The 11,303-nt window shown below is 36.6% G+C and overlaps 3 protein-coding genes across 4 annotated transcripts; all 3 read right to left on the bottom strand.

Annotated features, from left to right (window-relative positions):
- Positions 1-29: 29 nt before the first annotated feature.
- Positions 30-1,339, bottom strand: LOC9318457 (U1 small nuclear ribonucleoprotein component SNU71). Of its 2 annotated transcripts, none has more exons than XM_021030785.1 (3): positions 1,169-1,339; positions 461-1,075; positions 30-379 (listed from the first exon to the last, which is right to left on the bottom strand). In XM_021030785.1, the coding sequence occupies exons 2-3, from the start codon at positions 1,065-1,067 to the stop codon at positions 261-263; spliced, it is 726 nt and encodes a 241-aa protein (XP_020886444.1). In that variant the 5' UTR covers positions 1,068-1,075; positions 1,169-1,339; the 3' UTR covers positions 30-260. The 2 variants fall into 2 exon arrangements, with proteins under 2 accessions (XP_020886444.1, XP_020886445.1); XM_021030786.1 differs by having other exon boundaries at positions 461-997; positions 1,169-1,337.
- Positions 1,340-4,471: 3,132 nt separating this feature from the next.
- Positions 4,472-7,740, bottom strand: LOC110229846 (intracellular protein transport protein USO1-like). The gene is made up of 3 exons (XM_021030877.1): positions 5,205-7,740; positions 4,934-5,100; positions 4,472-4,854 (listed from the first exon to the last, which is right to left on the bottom strand). The coding sequence occupies exons 1-3, from the start codon at positions 7,738-7,740 to the stop codon at positions 4,570-4,572; spliced, it is 2,988 nt and encodes a 995-aa protein (XP_020886536.1). The 3' UTR covers positions 4,472-4,569.
- A 1,498-nt stretch (positions 7,741-9,238) lies between these two features.
- LOC9320549 (CAP-Gly domain-containing linker protein 1) lies at positions 9,239-11,288 on the bottom strand. Its single transcript, XM_021030621.1, has 2 exons — positions 10,321-11,288; positions 9,239-10,215 (listed from the first exon to the last, which is right to left on the bottom strand). Exons 1-2 carry the CDS (start codon positions 10,850-10,852, stop codon positions 9,494-9,496), a joined length of 1,254 nt encoding a protein of 417 aa, XP_020886280.1. The 5' UTR covers positions 10,853-11,288; the 3' UTR covers positions 9,239-9,493.
- Between the last annotated feature and the right edge of the window lie 15 nt (positions 11,289-11,303).

Below are 11,303 nucleotides of genomic sequence, written 5' to 3' on the forward strand. Positions count from 1 at the left end.
TGTCTTCTTTTCTGATGGACACTGCTTCATATTGCTGGAACTTTGTTTTGTTTATTCACATGACTCACAAGATGTTCAGAGACTCATTTGGTATTCAATGTCTTAGGCAAAGAGAACAACCTAAAGAGTCACACTCTATTAACTTACTTAGTTGGCCCTAAAGATCATATCATTGCCTCGTAGATGCAAATATGATTTGTTTAACCTCACAAACTTAATTAGTAATGTCTCCTTTGAGTCTAAGCTTTTCTTCTGTTTCCTCAGGGTCTTTGAGCGTTTCTTTCCTCTGGTGTGTGTAGAAGAGTGGAGGATGCTTGGGGCTCATTGATGGAACTAACATCAGATGATGACATAACAACTTTGACTGGCGAAGTAAAACCTGAAACTTCAAGTAATAAGCATCACATTAACTGATTTTTTTTTTATCATAATGAACAAGGGAAAAGAGAAGAAAGCTTGCCATGATTCTCCTCCTCTACACCACTATGTTTCACAAGCACGGTTTTCGTCAGTTTCACATGAGTGTTGTTCGATGAATCCACATGATCTTTCCTTGGACTTAGTTCTCTTGTACAATCATCATCAACCAATTTCCTAAGCTGAATGAGTTTCCTTTCCCATGCTTTGACTTGACTCTTAACCAAATCAAGTTCTTTTCTGTTCTCTTCAATGTCCTTCTCCTTCAATTCTACTTCTCGAGACTTGTTCTCAAGCTGTTTGTCAGATTCTTCGATCTGCTCAACAATCAGTGACAACTCTTTCTTCTTTGAAGCTGTTTCATCTTCCACTTCTCTCTTACGCTCTTGAACATTACGAGCCTCAGTGCAACGCCTCTTAATCTCGGCCATAACCTGTCCCAATTGGTTATCCTTTGACTCAAGCTCTCTCTGAACCCTTGTCAAAGAATCGAGCCTCACAGTCAGTAGATTCCTCTTTGACCTCAGTTCTTCAGTACACTCTTCCACCAATTTCTTCAAATCACCAGCTTCAGACTTTTCTGCTTCAAAAGTTTGACTCTTTTGCTCAAAACACAACATTCTTAGTATCCGGATACACTCACTCAACATTCTAAACTCTAAACAAAATCCACCATAAACGAAAGCATTTGAAGAAATTTTCCAGCAGAAAATTAAAAAAAAAAAAAACCTAAAATAGGCAAAGAAATTACCTTACTGTAGAAGAAAAATGACGAGCGAGAAGATTCTGAAAAAGGAGACGAAGATTAATGGAGCGAGAAAAGAAACTTCTTTGGTGGTTCCGTACTATACTAGGGTTTGCTCTTTATCAACTTTCCGTCTGCCCCGCCACTGATGCTCTAGCTCTACCTGAGATTGTTGCCGTTGTGAATCAAGAGAATGGGAAAGATTGTTTAACGGGCTTTTTTGGAAGAGTGAGACCCATTGGGCTTTTAGTCGTTTTAAAGACTTAAATCAAACAATGTATTTTCCGACTAGTTTAAGGTTTGAACTTTGAAGCATAGATATAAATGTTTGTAGATGGGTTTTAGCCTTTAAGGGGGTTACCTTAGTCAAATTTCTTAATTAGAGTGGCAAGCACTAATTACTTATCTATCAAGCTACCATAAACAGTGCAAATAACATTTACATAAAACCTTCATTAAAAAGCTAATGTTTTTGGTCCATAAATCAAAGCCGATTGTTAGATCATTGTCGGTTGTGGCTCTCATACCATGATAGAGTGATGAGAGATATAGAATTAGAAGAATATGTTATTGTTCTCATAAGAATAAATTTATATGAGAGATACACTTATATAGGAAATGAATTAGCCTAATTATCTAACTAATAGAATCATATAAGATATATACATATCTCTAGAATATATTCATAATATCTTCCTTTAATCATATGGATCTTCTAAATCCTTCTATAAACAATTCTATTTTATTCTATTTTTCACGCGTATACTAAATTTATTTAACAAAATGGATTATAGTTCGAGTAATCATGAAAAGATTATGCTATAATTCGAACAGATTATGTACAAGTTCACATAAAGAATGATCCAAAGTTTTTATGTGAAAATATGAACTACTAGTCATATTATGCTATAAGAATGATCCAAAGTCTTTATGGTCCAAAGTTCAAAGAGATTTCATCACCAATCTCTAGGCTTTCTATAACAAAGTTTTTCAAGGAAGTATTTCGAATACTGTATCTTCCTGTTGGTCTTGTTGTTGACTCTTCTAACCCATGTGTTACTTTCAACTCTTTACCATTTGGTAATAAGAGTTTAATCTTCTTCAACTCCTTCATGCGAGTGTTCTCCATGAAAGTCTTGTCGAAACGAAGTCTTCCGGAGTTTAAAATGTATGTCGTAATCGTCACTGTCATGCGTGAAATTTGTGAAGTTGAACTCTCCCCATGAGCAAACGTAGTCTTTTGGAGTTTAAAATATCTGTTGTAATATTAATTTTAAATCTAAACCAAATTTTCTAAACATTTATATTTTAAAATATAGAATAACCGGTTTTTAATTTTAAATATGTTTTGATCCAATCCAAATAAAAATATAAAATATTCGGTGTAAGATTTTGAAGTAAATTTTGTACGAGATCATATTTGGGTAAATATTTAAACCCACCCAATAAAAAAAATACTTCAAAAATATTAGTATAAATAACTAAATAAGGGAAAATTCCCAAAAAAACCTCAAGTATTTTTTATTTGGAAGTTTAATGTTTAATATTTTTTGGTTGGAATAAAAATACATTATTTAAATATTACTGGTCGAAAAATACATCATGTTAAAATTATTGGTAATTTCAAACTTGCGACTTAACAGTTAAATTTTAACCTCTCGTATTTTAATAGATATCTACAACATGTTTGGAGGATATGATAATATTAAGAGTATTACCGTAGTCTGGTGGAGTGGTGGTAAAAGGTTCGTTTTGCAACCCACAGAACCCAGGTTCGATTTTCCGATCCGTTTTTTTTTTTTTTAATATTCTCTTTCTCACCTCCTTCACAAAAACCCTACGGCGAACATCGCCGCCGATGTAAGCTTGAGATTCGAACATGTACCGTTGCCCCGTAGGGCTTGAGATTCGTTTATGACTGAACTTTTTGTTTTTGTTTTGAAGGACATGATTTCATCATCATCTTATCTTCTTCTCCAACTAACCTTTGTTTTTTAAAAATGGTTTTAAAGGAAACGTGAACCAGTGGTGAAATCTCTGGGAATTAAATCCAATTTGAACTTGTTAATGTACAGAATACTGTAATTAATGGGTGAATTAGGGAACTAATTCTTCAATTGAATCTTCAAATTGGTGAAACGAATTACATAACATCACGATTTAGCATAAATGAGCGATATAGCGTCTTGAAGAAGTAAGGAGGAAGAAGAAGGAGATAAGGCGGAAGGCATTTAGCAGTCATGCGACAGCTATGAGATTTGCGTAAATAGCAGAAGGAAAAGGAGAGATATAGCAGTGGTATAACAAAGGAGAAAAAAAAAACGACAAGATGTCAATGGGTGAGATTCGAACCCAGGTTAAATGAGTTACAAAACCAAACCGCTACCTCTAGACTACGGTGATATGTTCGTATATTAATCTAAATATGTTTAATATATCTATTTAAATACATGGATATTAAACTCTTCACACAGTTAATGATTCCGTAACGTCCATTAACGGCTGTTAAGCCGCAAGTTTGAAATTACCAATAATTTTAATATGATGTATTTTTCGACCAACAATATTTAAATAATGTATTTTTATTCCAACCAAAAAGTATTGGGCATTAAACTTCCAAATTTTTTTTTAGGAATTTTCCCGTATAAATAATCACTTTCTATAATGTAAAATATCACATCAAAACTAACAAACCATTTTAGCGTAGGTGCATCTATTGATTTTCTTTCAATAGCAAGCTTCTTTTTGTGAAAAAAACAAATTGTCATTATGTATTAAGGCTTACGTTTACTAAAAACAAAATGATGATATGTTGAATCCATCAAATGTTCGAGGCAAAGAGAACAACCTAGAGAGTCGCACTCTGTTAACTTACTTAGTATCTTCTACTAGTTGGCCCTAAAGATCATATCATTGCCTCGTAGATGCATGCAAATATGATTTGTTTAACCTCACAAGTCACACACTTAAGTAATAATGTCTAAGCTTCCTTAACGGGCTTAGAGAATGGGAAAGATTGCTTATCGGGCTTCTTTGGAAGAGTGAGACCCATTGGGCTTTTAGTCGTTTTAATCAAACAATGTATTTTCCGACTAGTCAAAACATTTATGGTTTGAACATTGAAGCATAAATAAATGTTTTTAGATGGGTTTTAGCCTTTTAGGGTTACCTTAGTGAAATTTCTTAATTAGTGGCAAGCACTAATTACTTATCTATCAAGCTACCATAAATAGTGCAAATAACATTTACGTAAAACCAAAAGAGATGATGAATTTAAGCAGTACCTACGATGAAAACAAAAGGGTTCTCTCTCTCTCTCTCTCTCTCTCTCTCTCCAGATATAAACCATAGAAACTTAGCCTCTGATCTACCATATTAGCACGAGCTATATACAAGCCTGCTTTGGTTCATATAGCAACAGTAGGATCTAGATAGTTCAAGCAGGGTTTAGCATCTGGTTTAGGAACCTGAGGATTCACGCTTGAACTTTGAGCAGAAGCCGGATTAGGAGAATTAGCTTGTGGATTTGATGAGGAAGTGTCATGCTTCACAGAGCAACGAACTAGAGGGGGTGAGTTTTCTCTTTGAATCATGAGCTTGGCAATGAGGTACCCTGGGATATTGATTTCGAGCTTATAATCTCCCACAAGTTCAAGTATTGCCCTCAGTCTTCCTGCATCTTTTTCTTTAGCCTAAAGGAAGAACCAAAACATAGAATCAGTAACTAATTAATCAATTACAAGAACAGGGGAGTGAACAAAAGAGTTAAACCTGGGAGGATTGCGTTGGTCTTTTTCCCAGGACAGACCATCTTAAATTGATGATCTCTTTCTCTAACAAGTGTGAGGGTGAGAACTCTTCTTCATTAAGCTCAAACAGACATATAAGCCGGACTGCAGGAATATATTGCTCTTTTTTGATGAGCTCTTTAACAAACTCTGCAAAAGATAAAGAGTTAAACCTTGATTCATACTTCTTTATATGTGCCAGAAAATTTATTGAAAAAATGTGTTTCTGAAGATCTTATGGCTATAAAACTAACTTCGGATTTCACAGTTGAGACTAAGAGATTTGAAGAGTCTTGGAGCCTGTTCGTAATGAGCAATAGACGAAGCAAGTAGAGCAGCTTCTTCTTCATTTATCAAATTCTTTAATCCATATGCCACAATGAACAGAAGAAAGGCTAAGGCCTCGAGAGATGATTTCGGAGCTTCGATGGTTATCTTCCCTTTCCATATAGTTGCCACTTGTGTGGCTTTGTTTTGCAGTTGAGGATCATCTCGTCGCTGAATTTCTATGAGCTCCTCCAAACAAAGAACCAAAATCTCAAGAAATGAGTCATCTTGTAATCCCAATTCCCCACTAATATATTCCTGCACATCTTCCAGAACAAACTCTGCTGGATTAGGTAAAGCTCTAAGATGATCGGCAACTTCATCGCGCGAAAGAGAAGGTGGGAATTCATGATGCGTGAGAGCATCTTCACTAAATGGTGCAGTTTCTGCTGCAACTGACTGCTCCTCATGCTTAACAAGAACAGTGCTCATATGTCTCAGCCGTTTCTTCTTCAAATCAAGCTCTCTTTGAATTTCACCCAACTCTTTAGATTTAATGTCAAGCTGTTCGCCAGAGATCGTTATCAGATTGTTTAATGCTTGGACTCTCTTTTCTTTGACATCAATGTCAAATTTGAAGTCCTTGCTTGATTCTAGAACACATTCCAACTCCATCTCTTTAGCAACAAGCTCTTCAGATAGTCCCTGGATTAACTGCCAGATAGAATCACGTTGAGTATGCAAGACAACAAGCTCATTGGTATGTTGATCAATCAGCTTTTGGATTTCTCCTAATTCTTTGGATTTCGAGTCAACTGTATTACCGCAAACTGTTACCCTGTTGTTTAAAGAATGTATCATCCTCTCTTTCTGCTTAAGGTCAGAGCTGGAAAGCTTGATGGATTTTCTCACATATCCCAACTTCTTATTCGCAGAAAGTAACTTAAATGACCGAATCTTAAGCAGTTTCCGTCGCGACTCTAGTTGCCTATCTATCGTCGCAAGCTGTTTGCCAGATTCTTCAATCTTGTTAAGAATCAGTGCCAAATCTCTCTTCTTTCTATGCATGACACCAAGCTCATTGGTTTGTTGCTCTATCAGCTTTTGGATTTCTCCTAATTCTTTGGATTTCGAGTCAATCGTCTTACCACAAACTGATACCCTGTGGTTGAGTGATTGTACCATCTTTTCTTTCAGCTTTAGGTCAGAATTGGAAAGCTTGATGGATTCTCTCACGCATTCCAACTCAGTCTCTTTAGAAACTAGTTCCAGTGACTGTATCTCAAGCAGTCTCTGCTGAGACGCCAGTTGCTCATTCACAGTTGTAAGCTGCTTGCCAGATTCTTCAATTTTGGAAAGAACAAGTTCCAAATCTCTCTTCTTTATATCTGTCTCCTCTTCCATTTCTCTCTTAAGCTGAGTGACTTTATTTTTATCTGACTCTATCTGATTCTTAAGCAGAGCTAGTTCCTTTTCTTTACCTTCAACCTCCTGCCTAACCCTTTCAGATCTTACATTTAAATTACTTGCTTCGGTCTCCGCTGCTTTAATCTCTTTAGCCCTTTCTTCCATCTCAGAGGAGCTTCTGCAAATAGTCTCCAAAATCTCCTTGCGTGTCTGCTCCTTAGAAACAAGCTCTTCAGATAGTATTTGGATAAACTGCTTGATAGTGTCACGCTGATTCTGCAAGACACCAAGCTCATTGGTCTGTTGGTCAATCAGCTTCTGGTTTTTCCCTAATTCTTGAGATTTCGAGTCAATCGTGTTACTACAGTCCGTTATCAAATTGTTTAGTGATTGTATCTTATTTCCTTTCAGCTCAAGGTCAGAATTGGAAAGCTTAATGGATTCTCTCATACTTGCCAACATCTTCTCTGTAGAAACTAGCTCCAATGACCGAATCTCAAGCAGTTTCTGTCGCGCCTCTAGTTGCTCATCTACCGTTGCAAGCTGTTTCTGACGCGCCTCTACTTGCTCATCTACCGTCGCAAGCTGTTTTCCAGATTCTTCAATCTGCTCAACAATCAATGACAACTCTTTCTTGTTTCTGGCTGTTTCATCTTCCACTTCTCTCTTACGCTCTTGAACATTACGAGCCTCATTGCAACGTCTCTTAATCTCGGCCATAACCTGTCCCAATTGGTTATCCTTTAACTCAAGCTCTCTCTGAACCCTTGTCAACGAATCCAGCTTCACAGTCAGTAAATTCCTCTTTGACCTCAGTTCTTCAGTACACTCTTCAACCAATTTCTTCAAATCACCAGCTTCAGACTTTTCTGCTTCAAAAGTTTGACTCTTTTGCTCAAGTTCTGAGCTCAAAATTTGCAGTTCCTTCTCCTTTAGCTCTAGCTCTCGCGACCTCTTTTTAATATTGGCTTCAACACTGTCAAAATGCTTGAGTAAACCTTTCAATTGACTGGTGTAGGTCAATATTCCAGACGCATCAGCTTTAAGTTTCTCCATTGATTTGCGGTGATTCTGTGTCTTTGACTCAATGCATTCTTCATAACTAGTCTTCTCCATTACAGCGAGCAAATAACAAAACGATTAACAGCGAACAAACCCAACCCACCACTCAAAGATGAAGACTTTCTGAAATTTTACTGTTGCAAACCTGATTCAAAAATAACAAAAGACATGAGATTTATAGCATGAACACAAAACCCATGAAATCAAATCAAAAGGGAAACGAGAATCTTAGATCTAAGAAAAAGTCTCCAGAAATCAACCTCACAGATGAAAAAAATGAAAGCTTTACTTTTTTTTTAGTTGTGAGAGGACGAACAGAGGAATATCAAGGCAAAGGTGAAAAACCCTAGCCTAAGCAACTACAAATCGTTGCTTATAATAACAGAAAAACAAGCTCAAACTGAAGTAAGAACTAAAAGCAAGTCACCTCAGAAGAACAATAAAAACCCTAACTTTGGTCTTTGAATCAAAGTGACAACAAAATTATAAAAAAAAAAAAAAATGTAGAGAGAAACGGCGAGAAAAGGAGAGTTTGAAGAGAGAATGAGCATGGTTTAGAGAGAAATAAAGAGTAAACCTAAGACTGATCTCTTTGTGCTAACAGAGTCTGAGTTTCTTCTGCTGGAGGTGGAAGAAGAAGAAGATGACAAAAGATAAATGGAGGGAGACTGAGAAGTAAAGCAGATAAATTAATGTTTCTTTTTTCTTTCGTTTTCTAACGTCTAATTTCTTTATTGAGCGAAAATTTAGAGATCGTTAGATTGAATGATATAACAGCCGTTGGATTAAGCTGACGTTGGTTTCCCTAACTCTAATGTTGTAGCCGTTGCGATTAGGGGACTAGGGAGCATGGCTAGATGGGCTGCTTGTTGTCTTGTTGGGCCTTACCATCCAACACCTGTTATATATTTTCCTGATTTTTAATTTTATTTTATAAATAACTTGTGATTATTCAAATTATCTGGTAGTAAAATCATGGAGGTCTTTCCATAGTGTACCTAGTGACATAAAAAGGCTGGATTTATGCACAGTCCAAGTAAGATTGCTCGATAATCTGTCAATCATACAACCACTGCAAAACAGTTTTTAGGTAGGCAAATAACACCTTGAGAAGCAACTTTTGTTGCTTTTACAGACTAAAATCATTCATCTCATACATGTCATAGGTAAATAGGGACTAATTAATAAAATCAATCTTCTGAGGTACATATTTCTTAGCTTAGAAGAGAAATTCCTCCCTCACCAAAACATTGCACAAGTAAAAGGAAATTTCAGCCACTAGAGCAATGAGAAACTAAACCGATCGACTATAAAAACAAGGGACACTTGTCTCTGTATGTAAATATATCCTGAATCTTTGCCGTCAGGATGGACAATAAAAGTGAAATTTTGCATCACTTTAGAGAATAAGATTTCGAAAAATGAAAGCAAAGAGTCTCTTCATATCGGCCTCATTGCTTGATTATGTCTCTGTTTGTTTTCTTACAATTCATCTAGTGCTCTTTTATGGTTAAAGATCACTTGATGAGATCACATTTTCAGCTGTTATATTTCTGATGGACATGACAGACCAGAAGGGGCAAGACTTGTTCAATGCACGTAAACACAGTTGGGGTTTTAGGGAGTTCTTGCCCTGTTTTAAAATTATTTATAGAGATGATGGATCTCTAGGTTACTGTTTAAGAGTATGTGTGTAAGTGTAACGAATCTGTGGTCTTAGAGAACAAGCTAGTTTTCAAAATAAAATAAAATGAAACATCCTTGTTTGTAAATTTAAAAACCATAATAATTTATCTCCTTGGATGAATCAGAATTGTGTAGAAATATCGACGATCGACTTGTTCGCCTTGTTGAGTGCAAGGAGGTCGTCATTGATTTTCTTCCGTATCCTTTTTGAGTGCCGCTTATAGTAATCCAGCTCTGTTTTTATTCGGGTCAGGTCAGTTTTTCCTCGTTCATACTTTTCTTTAACTTCCCTTTCCTCCTCCTCTTTTTCGATGATTTGATCCTCTATCCACCTCACATCTTTAACAACAGAGTCGAGTTTCTTTTGTTTCCTACGCAATTTTCGTGTAGTAGACGCCGACTGATCCTTTAGCGATTCCAACTCAGTCTTCTTTTCCTCAAGCTGGTTCATTAAAACTAAGTGATCGTGTAGTCTTTTCGTATTCTGTTCCTGAAGTGTGTTTAATTGCTGCTGAGAATCCTCAGATTCTTTTTCCAAATCCGATGACTCTAAAGTGAGAGTCCCCTTGCGTTGATGAAGTTCTGCAATCTCTATCCCTAGGGCTTCAATTTCACGTATTGAAAGAATCTTCGCTTCAAGTTCTTGCTTTCTCTGTCGTTGTTGCGCTTCTCTCGCAAATAACATCCGACCTTTATCAAATATGGCGTCTCGAATTGTCTTCAACGCAGGTGGCATATTGTTCCATCTGTCAGTAACATTCTGGATTTCAGCAGCTTGCCTTGAAGCATCGACAAGAGTGTGATATATCGTCTCGTCTCTCAACAAAGAGAGATATTCGTTCTCTGCCATTGCAATAACGACTGCTAAGAATGATAATTAAAAAAAAAATAGTATTGAAAGAGATTGAAACAATTCAGATGGAAAAGAAGATTGCGATATAATTGGACCTGTACTTGTTATCTTCCCTTGGACCTTCTTCATGTGATCACTGCAGGAATCAGGCTGTTGAACATGCGTGGGTTTAACATCATGCATGAATTCCTCGTGTTGCTTAAGCTTGTCATCTATAGGCTTTTCCATTTCACCCATCTTTTTCTGGAGCTGAGTGTAATCCTCTGCGTTCTGCTTTATCTCCTTATTACATTCATCATCAACAGTTTTTCTCCTCTTTTCGGTCTCTCCGTCTTGAGATTCTTTTTCACCAGCGGTTGAACTAATAGGTTCACCCCCTATGTTGCAGGCAAGGTAAGATTTCTGGCAAATGGAACAATGCATGACTGTGTTCATACATTCTCTCGAGTATGTATGCCCATGGCCACAGTTCACGCAACGCGTCCAAAACGTGTCTGCAAAAAAATTGCAGGTTCTTTGCGCCTTGGTACCAAATTTATGATCCCCAAAAAAATCACCAGCCCTCATCATTTCCTCTGCTAACTTTTTCGCCCTCGCAGCCTCAAACGAAAGGAACCAATCACTCATATACAGTCCCTGCACAACACAAATTCCAGACTACTTAATTACTTTCATAATTGTGATTGATTAACCTAGAACTTCCTGATTCTAAACCGTCACACTAAGACTCAGAGTAAGCAAAACTATACTTATTAGTGCTTCACGTTTCAGAGACAGGAAATTGAAACTAAGATCCAGAGAGCAATTAATTAAAACACCATCAGATTTTTAAACAAGACTCTATGAGCACTCAACCAAAAATGTTTAACAAAACAATCAGATGATTACGAGTATGAACCACGTCTCCAAAGACACATATATACCGGAACACTACCAACAAATGGTTGATTAACAAATGAAGAAATTGAAACCCTAGAATAAGAAGTCGAACCACCTTACACAGGAGTCAGATTCACAAGAACAAAAAGAAAAACATAAACTAAATTAAACGAATAGGAGAGTAATGAAACAAAATACC

This window comes from Arabidopsis lyrata (genome assembly GCF_000004255.2).
Source record: "Arabidopsis lyrata subsp. lyrata unplaced genomic scaffold ARALYscaffold_3, whole genome shotgun sequence".
Classification (NCBI taxonomy): Eukaryota; Viridiplantae; Streptophyta; class Magnoliopsida; order Brassicales; family Brassicaceae; genus Arabidopsis; species Arabidopsis lyrata.